This window comes from Euphorbia lathyris, chromosome 9 (genome assembly GCF_963576675.1).
Source record: "Euphorbia lathyris chromosome 9, ddEupLath1.1, whole genome shotgun sequence".
In the NCBI taxonomy this organism is placed as follows: domain Eukaryota; kingdom Viridiplantae; phylum Streptophyta; class Magnoliopsida; order Malpighiales; family Euphorbiaceae; genus Euphorbia; species Euphorbia lathyris.
This window is the reverse complement of record NC_088918.1, coordinates 18223997-18238544: the sequence shown is the minus strand read 5'-3', so window position 1 is coordinate 18238544 and position 14548 is coordinate 18223997. Positions and strand designations below refer to the sequence as shown.

The following is a 14548-nucleotide window of genomic DNA, read 5'->3' as shown; positions in this document are numbered from 1 at the left end:
ACGATGACCTTAGAAAACTTCAAAACAATGCTTCGGCTATCAATATGCTTCACTGCGCTTTAGATGCTGCAGAATACAATAAGATTTCAGGTTGCGAGTCAACACAGGAGATTTGGAAAAAGCTTGAAGTAACCTACGAAGGCACAAGCAAGGTCAAGGAATCAAAAGTAAATCAACATATGAGATTATACGAGCTGTTCAAGATGAATGATAATGAGGACATCTCGAGAATGAACGCTAGATTTACCAACATTATAAATGAGCTGAAAAGACTTGGAAAGAACTTCACCGAGGAAGAACAGGTGAAGAAGATCTTGAGAAGTCTTCCCAAAAGCTGGCAGGCCAAAAAGACTGCAGTGGAGGAAGCTCAGGACCTGACTACGTATAAGTACGATGAGCTGACCGGATCGTTGCTGACTCATGATATATCAATGAAAAACTTTGAAGAAAAAGAGAAGTCAGAAGACAAGAAACAAAAATCACTTGTCATGAAAGCTGACTCCACCGAAGCTGACTCATCTGATGATGAGGAAATGGCAATGTTCACCAGGAAGATGAAGAAGCTGTTAAGGAAGAATGATAGGAACAAAAAAAGGCCATTCAGAAGAAATGACAAATACAAAGCTGAGCCTAGCGACAACAAATATAAGAAGGACAACTCAAAGCCTGTCACATGTTTCGAGTGCCACCAAACTGGGCACATCAAGTCAAGCTGTCCCATGCTGAAGAAAGACAAGAAGGGTAGCATAAAGGCTATGGTAGCCACATGGAGTGATAGTGATGAGTCAACCTCATCAGAAGCTGATGCAAATGAAACAGCAAATATATGCTTCATGGCCGATGATGCTGACCGCACTTATTCTGAGCAAGCTGACCTCTCTGATGAAACTGACCAGGAGGAACACAATAATGAGGTAACATCCTTACTTTTGCTTAGAAATGAGATGATAAACTCCCTGAGTGATTTATATGCGCTAACTAAAAAATGCAATAAGAAAGTAAAGGCACTCAGCAGGCGGTGTGATGAGATTGAAGAGGTCAAGCTCAGTGATCTCCGATATCTTCTCCAAGACAATTCAACTTTGCACAGTAACATAGAATTTATGCATAAGTTTGTCTCGGAGGTCCAATCAGATTCAAAGAAACTGAAAAAGGATGTCACTACCCTACAGAGCCAAATAAGAGGCTCAAATAAAAATAAATCCCATGCTGAGTATTCAAGTACTAGTCAGCATAAACAGTTCACGCAGTGTGACTGTTGAGGGAAAAAGGGGCACACAAGAGAAGTGTGTTGGTACAATAAGCGGATTGTCCAATGTGACTTCTGCAGAAAGAAAGGACATACCACTAAGGTATGTTAGCATGCTCAGAACAATAATGTTGACCACCCTCAACATCACCCTCAAAGGGTAATTCACTGTGACTTCTGTGGTAAAAGTGGCCACACTATAAAAGTATGTCGTCACAAATTAAAATATGACTTTGCACCTGTTTATGCTAACAAACGAGGACCCAAAAAGAATTGGGTACCTAAAGATGAATAGTCTAAAATGCAGGTGAGCCTGAGATGCGTGGAGAAATCAAAACTGTGGTATATAGACAGCGCATGCTCGAGGCACATGACTGGTGATGAAACTCAATTCATCACACTAGAGCTTAAACGAGGTGGAAGTGTAAGCTTTGGAGACAATAAGAAGGGTAAGATAGTCGGCTCAGGTACTATCGGAGGTAACCCTACTATTGAGTCAGTCTCCTTAGTTAAAGGTCTCAAATACAATCTGCTAAGTGTAGCTCAGCTTTGCAAGAGCGGCAGAAAGGTTGTATTTGATGATACTCAGTGTCAAATACTCGAGGGAAAAACAAACGAATTGATTTTAACTGCCCCTCGTGTAGACAATGTATACATGCTGAGTTTAGAAAAATAGTTTTCTAAAAATATATGCTTAGTGTCTAAAGAGGATAACTCCTGGCTATGGCATAGAAGACTTGGTCATGTAAGCATGGACCTTCTTGCCAAATTAGCTAGAAAGCAATTAGTTGAGGGATTGCCCAAACTTAAATTTGAAAAAGATCAATTATGTAATGCTTGTCAGCAAGGTAAACAAACTAAGAAGTCATTTCAAAGTAAAAATATTGTCTCAACCAAGAGACCATTGGAATTACTACACTTGGATCTTTTCGGACCTGTCCAGCCACTCAGCTTGGGAGGTAAGAAATTTTCCTTAGTCATTGTAGACGATTTCTCTCGGTACACTTGGATCATCTTGCTGAGTAGCAAGGATGAAACATTTGAGATGTTCACAACATTGATTAAGAAACTTGAAAATGACAAAGACCTAAAAGTAGCTCATATTAGAAGTGACAATGGTGGAGAATTCAAAAACCAACAGTTTGATGAATTCTGTGAAGCTAGTGGTATTGACCACAATTTCTCTGCTCCTAGAACACCACAACAAAATGGGGTTGTTGAAAGGAAGAACAGAACAATTGTCGAAATTGCTAGGACAATGCTGAGTGAAAATAGGCTTCCTAAGTATTTCTGGGGTGAAGATGTCCACACAGCATGCTACATTCTCAATAGGGCTTTAGTTAGACCCATTCTTAAGAAAACCCCATATGAACTTTGGAAAGGACGAAAGCCCAACATTGGCTACTTTCGTGCTTTTGGGTGTAAATGTTTTATACTCAACACAAAAGATAATCTTGCAAAATTTGATGCTAAAGCTGACGAAGCGATCTTTTTAAGGTACTCAACTAACAGTAAAGCATATAGAGTGTATAATAAACGAACTCAAGTTGTAGAAGAGTCTGTCCATATTGAGTTCGATGAAGCTGACCCTGCAGGAAAGTCAACTTAGCTCGATGAAGATGAACCAAGCTCAGCTTCCGCTGATCAAAATGGAGCCTCTGAGTCATCAATACAAGGGCTGACCAAAGGTAAGCAAGAAATTGAAATAACCTTTGCCGACCAATCTATTCCTGCAGAGATTGTAGAAACACATGTTCCAAACAACTCAACATTGCCCAAAGAAATAAAAATCCCAAGAGGACATTCGGAGAAGTCCATTCTTGATGCTGCTGACAACAAGCTGATGACAAGAGATCAGCTTAGGAAGTATCTCAGCAATGTTGCCTTCGTCTCAATGCATGAGCCAAAGAATTTTGCTGATGCTGAGCACGATGAATATTGGATCAACGCTATGCAAGAAGAGCTTGATCAATTCACAAGAAATGAGGTATGGGATTTAGTACCTAAACCTAGGAATCAAAAGACCATAGGAACTAAGTGGGTCTTTAGAAATAAATTAGATGAGCTAGGCAACATAGTCAGAAATAAAGCCCGACTTGTAGCCCTAGGCTATAGTCAGCAAGAGGGCATTGACTACGGTGAAACCTTTGCACCCGTTGCTAGGTTAGAAGCTATACGTATACTGTGTGCCTATGCTAGTTTTATGAACTTTAAATTATATCAAATGGATGTTAAGAGTGCATTTCTTAATGGCTTTATAAACGAAGAGGTATATGTTAGTCAGCCTCCAGGGTTTGAAGATCCAAAATTTCCAAACCACGTTTATAAACTCAAAAAGGCCCTATATGGCCTAAAGCAAGCTCCAAGAGCTTGGTATGAGAGGTTGACCAACTTCTTGCTGACCAGGAATTATGTCAGAAGCAAAGCTGACACAACCTTGTTCATCAAGAAAAAGGGTAAAAATACCCTACTTGCACAAATTTACGTAGATGACATAATTTTTGGTGCTACTGAGGATTCTATATGCAAAGAGTTTAGTAAACAGATGCAAACTGAGTTCGAAATGTCTTTGATGGGCGAACTCAACTTCTTCCTTGGACTTCAAATCAAGCAAGGTAAGAATGGCATCTTCATTAGTCAGTCTAAGTACGCCAAAGAAATGCTAAAGAAGTTTGATATGGAAGAATGTAAACCCATATCAACCCCAATGGGTACTGACACTGTCCTTTGTGCTGACGAGAAAGGTAAGTCTGTAGACAACAAGTTATATCGAGGTATGATAGGCTCTCTACTTTATCTTACTGCTAGTAGACCTGACATTCAGTACTCAGTATGTTATTGTGCAAGATACCAAGCTGACCCCAGGGAATCTCACTTAATAGCTGTAAAAAGAATTTTCAGATATTTGCAGAGCTCAGTTAATGCAGGTTTGTGGTATCTAAATACAAGTGACTTCACACTGTTTGGATACACTGATGCTGACTATGGACGAGATAAGCTAGAACGAAAAAGCACTTCAGGAGGATGTCATTTCCTAGGAAGCTGTCTGGTTTCGTGGTTTAGTAAGAAGCAGTCATCAGTGGCCTTGTCCACAACTGAAGCTGAGTACATTGCTGCTGGAAGCTGTGTGGCCCAAGTCCTATGGATTAAGCAACAGCTTGAGGATTATGGTGTCAAAACAGAAACAATAGAGGTCAAATGTGATAACAAGAGTGCCATTGACTTATCTAACAATCCAATCCAACACAACAGGATGAAGCATGTCAGCATAAGGCATCATTTCATCAGAGATCATGTACTCAAGGGTGAGATCAAGCTGACCTACGTATCAACAAATGAACAGCTTGCAGATATCTTTACGAAGCCCTTGGCTCGTGAGCAATTTAACATATTAAGGGAAGCTATCGGTATGTCTAATCCTCTTCAATAATTCTATGTGCTTAATTGAATGTTGAGTGATTACCATGCTGAGTGATTTGTGATAAATTAGTAATTGTTGCATGCTGAGTTAAAAATGACAAAAATCACCCTATGCTGAGTAGACATATATGCTGAGTGATTACCCTAAGCTAAGTTACTAAACAACTATCCTACGTAAAACTGACTACTCAGAATCTCAAACGTCTGACATTCTTAATACTGAGTGAAACTCAATTAAACATTAAATGCTAGCACACGTATTAAATACCTACCTAGGATAACGTAAGCAATAATTCAAAAACTCATGCGCTGAACGTGTCATAAATGCCAGAATCTCTGTCGGTTGATCATCTCGAGGTAAAACGGCTAGTTCAACGAATAAGATCAATCCGAACCTCTATAAATAGTGGAAGAATTCCCACTTAGAACTCCTTGCACTCAAAATTCTTGGCATTCAAATTTCTCTCTCTCAAAAACCCAAAATCCTCTCAAAGAATTCGTAATCATGACGGATTCCCAAAATCTCTCCGGTGGTGGTTACAACGACGACCACACCGATGAGAACCCTAAGTCTCCTCCTCAGTAGGAGTAGAGCGAGACCCCTACTAAAGAACAGGGTCAACATGACCAAACTCCAAACAAGAACCCTAAAACTAACCTCGCAACCTCTTCAAAGAAGAAGAAGAAAAAGAAGGACAAGCAGCCCAATGAAAAATTCTTTGTTAAAGTATACCCGAGCGTAAAGAATCATGAGGTTCTTCGATGTCGATGGTTCTCTCCGAGCTTCATAACAGAAGAGCAACCGTTCTGTGAATGGATTGAGAAAAATGAATGGGCTGGACTCTTTTCACTTCCTGGTAGAACCTACCCTAGGTTAGTACGGGAATTTTACTCCAACCTCTGTGTTGATGGAAATGATGCTGACCATCTGGTAACCCACGTTAAAGGTAAGAAGCTAACGATTACCCCATCCTATCTCGCAACCTTACTAAATCTGCCAAACACCGGAATGGAATTCAGGACTACTAAAGAAAAGCTTGACCACGTTGCAACGTTCTGTATACCAGCGAAACACAAAGGAGAAATACCTAGTACATGCATGGGTCAAAATCAAAAGATGGCTCACTATCTCCTGACTAACTTCATCTTCCCAAAAATCAACTCAGCATCATCAGCTTCAAACTTCGAGCAGTGCTTCATTTGGCACATGCTGACCTACAACCCTCTCAATATGCCCGTATGTCTGGTAGGAGCACTTCAACGGAGTACTATCAAGCTCAGGCTGGGTTCTCTTATTACCAGAATCCTCGAAGATCATTAAATCGACTTGATCAATAAAACAGAAACCTGGGGAACTGAAATCACGGTTGCCTTGTTGTTTGGGTTAGTATATGACCAACCCATCAAGCCCAAGAAGGGAAAAGGGGTCATCGAGGAAATCGAGAAGGAAGTTGATGATGAGCAACCTCAGGAAGAGAACATCGCCATAGCTGAACCTATTGATGAAACCAAGCGAGAGAAGAAACAGAAAGCAATCCAAACCAGCTCAAAAGATGTTGATGCTGTTCCAAAGAAAATTCGGATTGTCTCAAAGGGGAAGAAAGTTGATACTGAGCAGGGTAAGTCAGCAGAGAAAAGAAAGAGGCAAGATGAGCCCGATGAACTGGGAAGTGAGGAAATCCCTCTGAAGAAGAAGAAGAAAACTTCTGATCTGAGTCCAGTTGATGCTATCCCTCTTAGTTTTGCAGTTCCTGATGATTCCCACTTCATAAGAAGCCACGAGATTGACCTTGAGCAAATCCCTGCTGATCAAGAAGCAGAAGAACTAAGAAACAATGCATGTCAGCATAATAATGATGAGGATGTTGAGCAACATCAAGAAGCTCATGCTGAGTAAGAACAAACAGGGAATCTTGAGCAAGTTGAAAATTCAGCTGTACAGAGTAAGACAGTTGATGCTGAGCTCACAGAGCAAGAAATAGTCATGAAAGGCCTCAACACTGATCTCGGGGTAGAGTCATCTCTTGATTCTATTCCTGCTGACCCTTCCCCACCAAAGACCAAAAAGTTGAAAATGCTTAAGAAGAAGGCCTACAAATCTCCAGTCATTGACCTCCTAGATGATTCGCCTCTGAGGGATCAAATCACTGACCTCATGGATCTACAATTTAAGTTCTTCTCAAAGCATACTGAGTCCTCTACACATGAAAAACAAGCCTCTGTTACTTATACTGAGCAACACGCCAAGACTCCAGAAAATCCAAACCAAGCCGAGCGAGAGCTCGATGTCCTAGCTGCTCAAGGAGACAAGCAAGCTAAGGAAAATCCTGCTCAACCTGAGGTGCCTCTTCCTGCACCAACTCAAGTCCATGTTGAGCAGGTAAATATCTCTGCAGATCCACCTCCTTCCCATCCCATTTCGCAGAATATTGAGCAGTCAGTTCCTGCTGCTAATCAAAATTAAAGTCCAGTTGCTGACCATACTGACACTTCCACTCAAGGACAACACCAAACACCTCCTCCATCTGGTGCTACTAGAATCCCGACCACTGAGCTAAATCCTGAGGCACAATATGCCTATTTTCATGCAACTGAGTCTGGACGTCGCATTATTGACTCCGCTCAAACTCTTCTCCAGGACTTACACTCTTCTCATACCAACCATGCTAGGCCTGCAAATGCTGGATCACAAGAATTCTCGTCCGTCACTCATCTTCTCAATGAGATCAAGAATCTCAAAGATTTAGTAAGTGTCATGACCACGGTCCAAGCCCAGCAACCCAGGCAAGAATCTATTGTCAAGCTGGCCGAACTGCAATTGATGATGGTGAATCATATGAATTCACTTCAGGGACAAATCAACGCTCTACCTGCAGTCAACATGGGCTATGCTGCATCTGCTAAGTTAAGTCACTATTTTACCAAGTTAACTTCTGAGCTGACTGGCACTCGTGAACTTCTCTCCTCAACTTCCCAATGTTCGATGGATGAAATTAGCGAAGCTGTCCGTATTCTAAACCTGAGTAAAGAGGAAATGGAAACTGACCTGGTCAAAACCAATACTATCCTACAAACTACTCAAAGCTTATTTCGACATGTGCGTCACACAAATGCTCAGTGTGACATTTACGACAAGGCTGTACTTCGAATGTACCATCAATCTTATGCCCAGCTAACTGACTCAATATCATGGCTAACTAAATCACAGGAATACATACTCAGCATGATCAGCGCATCTGTTCGAGTCCCCGGTTCAGTTCTGGATGATGGAGTCCCAGTGCTTGATGGGTTATTTGAAAGCACGAAACGTCTCAAGGCGTATTCGGTCAAGCTAACTCGTGCTGCTCTCAATGAAACCTTCATCCCTCCTCCGCCTGATGGTGGCAAAACGGGGGAGAAAGCACAAGTTGACGGAACTCAACCAACGGCAGGAGAAACTTCAGGCAGTCAGCAAAAGAGGAAAGACAAAGGCAAAGGGGTAGCTCAAGTCAATAGAAAATAGATTAGCTTTAAGAAATTGACTTGTGTATTTTGTATGCTGACCATTTATATCATCTTAAGCATCTTTTCATTCACATTGTTTTTCATAAGTGATGCTTACTATTATACTATATGCTGATCTGTCTAAAATTGAACAAACAAATAAATTCGAGTTAAAAATATACTCAGTACACATTAACTCTGATACATCCACACATAAACTCTGATACCAAAACTATTCATGTATCAAACTGAGTAAACATTGAACTCTTCTGAAAGTTGACCTAGGCTCATCTGAATTAGATCTTAGAAGGTCTAGAATTGAACTAAGTCAGTATAAACAGGTCTTCCCTTATTACTCAATTAAATCTTAGAAGGTTTAGAGTTAAGTTAAGACAATATATGCAACCCTTACGGGGGAGTAATTTCAGAAGAATAAAAAATAATTCAATCATGGGAATTTCAATACTGAGTTCCATAAATTAAATATTTTGCCAACATCAAAATGGGGGAGTTTGTTGAAACACCTTTCCACAAGATTTTGATTTAACAAAATCATTTAAGTTTAATCCATGATTAAGAGACAATTAAATTTAAATGCTTTGATTTAATTATACTAATCCGTTTGTTCAATATTGAGTATAAACATAAATGCAAAAGGAAATAAAATTAAGACAGGACAAAGTCAGCATTAGAACACAACACAAGCTGAGTGAAGAGCAACTCAGCACAAGAGAAGATAAGTCATTTTCAAAACAACAGCTTAAGAATGAAGCTGATCAAAGAAGCTGAGTGGAACGAAGCTCAGCATAAAAGAAGTCTGCTTCAGAACTAGATCTTGCAGAACGAAGCTGACCATGGAAGCTGAGTGAAAAAGAACTCAGTATGAGATTTGGTGACAATCAAAGACAATGACTATCGAAGTGAAGCTGAGTGATCTTCAGGACAACATGAATGATCCGTTAGCTAAAAGACAAATCCGACAACTGTCTGCACCAATAATTGAAGCCTTGGAATTACGCAAAAGCCAAATTCCGAGATGCATGGGTCAACTGTTCGTTGCTATAAGACAAACTGCCATAAGAAGACAAAGCATGTAGGAAGAAGACAAGCCTGACATCTAAAGAAATCAGAAAACAAGATTGGCCTGCACATCTGAAGCTGACCAGAAGTTTGTCCCCCAAAAGAGCCGTTTTGGATTCAACGGACAAATCAAATTCAAATCATTTGATCCTCAAAATACAACTATAAAAGGACAAGCAATCCTCTTGGATCACAAGCCGATTAATACAGAAAATACAAGTGAGAAAGATACAAATTCAAAGCACTCAAAAACAAGAAAGAGATCTTACACCAACTTTTTATTCCTTGTGTAAATGCTAGACTGATTGTTTGTAATCATCTAAAGTGTTCTTTATCTGAAAAAGAACAAGTTTGTTTTCAATTGTAATATTGAGAGTGTTGTGCTGAGTACTCGGTATTAAGTACTCAGTGGTAGAGAAATCTAGGTGCTGGGTTGTAGCACTTAGTAGGAGTTGAGTAGACGAATAGAGGAAGGTACTCTTGCATATTCAACTGCCTTGTAACCGGTTTGTGCTCTACCTTTAAAAAGCTCAGTATTGGATTCTAAAAGCCCGGAGGAGTCTGGGGACTGGACGTAGGCGGAGACGGCCGAAACAGGATAAGTCATACTGAGTAACTTCTAACTCTCTTAATATATATATGTGCATGTGTTGTTTGTTATACTTACTCAGCATATAAACTGTTTAAAGCTGACACTGAGTAAAATTAGAGTGCTGAGTTGGAAGCTGACCACAAAAGTGACAATTCCCAACTCACAAGTGAAACAATCTTAGTCAACATCTGACTAAAGCTGTCTCACACTAAGATCGGCCAAGCTGACCAAACTGAGTTAATAAACTCACTAAAATTATCAAGTCAGCAAGATTAATTAGCGAAAAAGTTACATTAGTTCCTAATCCCCCCTTGGAACTAATCACATGGGACCAACAAAGGAAAGACACCTATAGGCCGCCCAACAAATTCGGACCATTTACCCTTTGCCACGTCATCAAGTTAAACATTGTTATGTCATTTTCCGTAATTCTTGTAACGGAGTATGACACGGTCCTTTTTTTTGTAAAAACAAACCATAGGATTTATTTTTGAAAAACATGAAACCACAAGGTTTTTTTTTTGAATTTACCCTAATATATACGTGGGATAGGATAGAAAATAAAAAATACATAATACGCTAAAGGCAGGCAAAATGTGGGTGGGGCAATGAATTTGGGTTTTTCTTTTGTGTTTTTATAATGTAAATAGTTGGGTTTACTTATAACCGTAAATCATTAATTACATCTATAACCTTCTAAAATCATTAATTAGGTCCTCAACCTATATCTTGAAAATCAATTAGGTAAAATCATCAGTTAAGTTCTAACGTAAGCTAAAACTGTCGATTGGATCCCTCATTTAATTGAAATAAAATTTCAATTATTTTATGTTTTCAGTTCTATTTTGATATGTACTTTATGATTTTTCAAGTTTCGGTTATCAGTTTGTTTTTAGAAAAACGAATCGGTTAAACGAAACCAAATTAAATTTATTTTACCAAAATACTTGTTTATATGCATATGTATAATATTTATGTTGGTTAAGCTTAGCTGTTTTTTTTACTGAAACTGAACTGATAAAAATATAACTGAAAATACTAGTAAAAATATAAAATAATCAAACCAATAATCAAAACTTAAAATATCATAAAATACTTATTAAAATCGAAGAAAAAATATAAAAAAAACCAAACCAAAAATTTATTTCGCTTATTAGCAATTTCAATATACGTTGAAGACTTAATTAACAATTTTAGAAGATTATGATTTTATTCAGATTTCAAGGTATAGGTTAATAATTGATAATTGATAATTTTAGAAGGTAATAGACTTAATTGTCTTTTAATGAATGAATTGGCGAACTAATTAAACTCTAAGTCAATACTCAAATAAGAAAAAAAGGAAAATACTATAACTTACGAGTTAGATTTAATGAAAAAACTTACATAATGAAATAAATTCTAAACAAATTAATAAGATAGTTTCAGTATAAAAAAATGTCTATGTTACAACAACTTGTAGTTTCAAGTCACTTGAGGTGAGATAACTATATAAGTGTCCAACGCCTTTCTAGGCTGAGATATCAGAAATCTTTAACTATATAATTCTTCAAAAAAATCTCTTATCCCTTTCACAGTTAGTCTCTATTTCTCTTCAATTTTCACTTTCAAGTCCCTTGAGGCGAGATAACTATAATAAGTGTCCAACGCCTTTCTAGGCTGAGATATCAGAAATCTTTAACTACGTAATTCTTCAACAAATCTCTTCAACCTTTCACGGTTAGTCTCTATTTCTCTTTGATTTTCACTTTCATTTATCGAACAACTTCTTGGATTTGTAGATCCATCAATTGTCCTATTTGCTATAGAAAGAAATTATACCTTAATTTTGAGCGGTTATTGCATAGTTAGAAGAGATCCTTTGTGATTTTACAGTTAACTTTTGGAATTTTAAAATTAGGTTTTGTAATGTTTATTAGGCCATGATGATGATTTACATTTTGCTTATATTTTTTTTTGGTAGTCTTTTGTTGGATGCTGACGTTGAGGTTTTCTATAATCATACTACTAGTATGGTTGGTAATTTTCAAGGCATTTTAATTTTAGCTTAATCTATAATTTATGTTATTGATTTATATTTGGAATTTTGAAAAAGTGGAATTGATATGATTTATAATAAATTTGTAAAAGTGGAATTTATATGATTTATAATAATTCTTATATGTGTTGTTGCATATTTAATCTCAGATGCAAATCTTTGTGAAAACTCTTACAAGAAAGACCATCACTTTGGAGGTGGAAAGCTCAGACACCATTAAGAATGTAAAGGCTAAAATCCACGATAAAGAAAGGATACCCCCAAACAAACAGAGGTTGAGTTATAATGGAAAACAACTTGAGGATGGTCATACACTTGCTGACTATAACATTCAGAAAGAATATATGCTCCACCAATCTTATCGTGTCAGAGAATTGAGTGAAATCTTAACAGATCTCACCCTCTAAACGTGTGGCAAATTCTTAGCTCTGTGATATTTTATTTGAAATTATCATTTTGTGATTATGTTATTTTTTTATAGTCACAATTTTTTGAATTGCTTATGATTTTTTTTTCTGTTTATAGTAAAGAAAAACAAAACTTTGATGATTGTCGAAATTTCAGAATCAATGTAAATGTCACAATTTCTTCGTATGCTATGTTGCGTAAGAATTGATTATATTATTAGAACCTAAACAAGCAATTATGCACATTTACATCTTAAGATACCATACAAACTTCGCCTTGTGCAGAGAAGCTATCACCGGAACATGAAGAAGTGAAAGCATAGAGACATAAAAAATGTATGGAGCATGAATAAAATTTGTAAGAGTAAATATTTGTCTCTATGTGTAAATTCTATTTCAAAATACAAAGAAATTTCATTCGAATATACGCTTTGAAAAAACATTATATAACATTAATTTGTTAATTAAACACGAATCAATATTGTTAATGACAAATAAAACATTACATTAATTTGTCAAGTAAACACAAATTAATATTTCATTTTGAAGAATTAAAGTTTCTTAGAATATCATTAACTCTTCGAATTTTTATTTTAAGGCCGTCAACAGTCGTTTTGAGGTGTTGAGTGGCCATCGGTATTAAAAAGTGTAAAGTTCAGTGGGTAAGAATTGAAGTTCAGTGGCTACAATGTTAAAATATGTAAAGTTCAGTGGCTATGGGTGTAATTTACCCTTTAGTTAACCTTCAAATCCCACCAATTTGGTAGGACTGAAATTACGGTTATTTTAAAGTTTTCTAACCTTCATTTAACCCTCAACTCCATTTAAACTCCTTTCCAGGCAAGGTTAGCAAAATAACCTCTCTTTAATTAACCTCCTCTAACCCTAAAACAAGCATACTTTAACGGGACGTTTGATATTCTATGGGGGGTAGAGATATGGATAAAGGTTGGGATAAAGATATAGATAAAAATAAGACATGAGGCTTTATTATCCCACATTTGATACGTAGGATAGGGATAGAGATATGGATAAAATGATTTATTTTACCATATTACCCCTATCCAAATTTAAATAAAAAGTATATATTATTGTAGTATCAACCTGGACTAGAATTAATTAAATTTAATCTATCAACCTAACTTGAGAAATACTTTGAACACTGTATTAAATTTTCAAAATACAAAAAAAAAGGAATAACTTGAGAAATACTTGGAACATTGTATTAAAATTTCAAAATACAAAAAATGGAATAACTTGAGAAATACTTGGAACACTGTATTAAATTTTCAAAACATAAAAAATGGAATAACTAATATATTTAAGATGATAAATTAAATTTAATTAATTTTATTCGACATTGATACTACAATAATAGATAGACAAACTTAGGTTTTTAAAAGTTCAAGATTAAAATTAACTTGAGAAATATTTGAAACATGCTACTAAATTTTCAAAACACACCAAATGGAATAAATAATAAAATTTGAGAACAAATTAGACATTTCCATCTAAATAAGTTATCTCCTATGTCTTATACCACCCCCTTCTAGGTATAACTTTAGGGTTTGATTGGATGGAGGATTAAGAGGGGTTAACAAGGGAAGGGTTAGTAAGAGTTGATAGAAACCCTTGTTTGGGAGGGGGAAGAGTTAGTAAGGGTTTCTACAAACTCATGTTTAGAACATAAAAAAATTAGAAAGGTAAGAGTTTGGAGGGGTTTTGAAGGGTTTCTTTTTAAAAAATTCCATCCAATTTTCAACCCTCCAATTTGGTGGGTTTGGAAGGGTTAGAAATTACCCTTCCTTCCCTTTCCTTACCTTTCCCTACCCTTCTCTACCATTCATTTATTAACCCTTCCCTACCCTTCATCCAATTTTCCTTACCTTTCCCTACCTTTCTCTACCATTCCTTTATTAACCCTCCAATTTAGTGTCTTTTGTCTCACTCTCTCATCTTCTAAACAAACACATGATAACTTATCTCGTTTTTTTTATCCCTACCACACCTTCTATAAGAGTTGGATCTACACATGCATGTCATATTTCAAGGTGAATATGTCTCCATTTATGTTTTGCTACGAATTTAGTTAAAAGAGATGCCTTTTGTGATTTTTTGTGTTTGCTGTAAAAAGGAAAATAATAGTCGATGTGCTTGAGAGCTCAGGGAAGGAACGATGAGGAGCACAGGTGGTTGTATGGGTGATTTTGAGTTTTTGAACAATATGTTTTATTTTTTCAGTACAAAAATCAGAAGGTTTTGAAAAGAAAATTATAATA

At 36.9% G+C, this 14548-nt stretch overlaps 1 protein-coding gene across 1 annotated transcript in view; it reads left to right on the top strand.

Annotated features, from left to right (window-relative positions):
* Positions 1-12269, top strand: part of LOC136207275 (polyubiquitin-like) — an 82165-nt gene extending 69896 nt beyond the window's left edge. Inside the window, exon 3 of the mRNA XM_065998565.1 lies at positions 12012-12269. Coding sequence (XP_065854637.1) covers positions 12012-12269 — 258 coding nt within the window. The remainder of the gene's footprint in view (positions 1-12011) is intronic.
* Positions 12270-14548: the final 2279 nt, after the last annotated feature.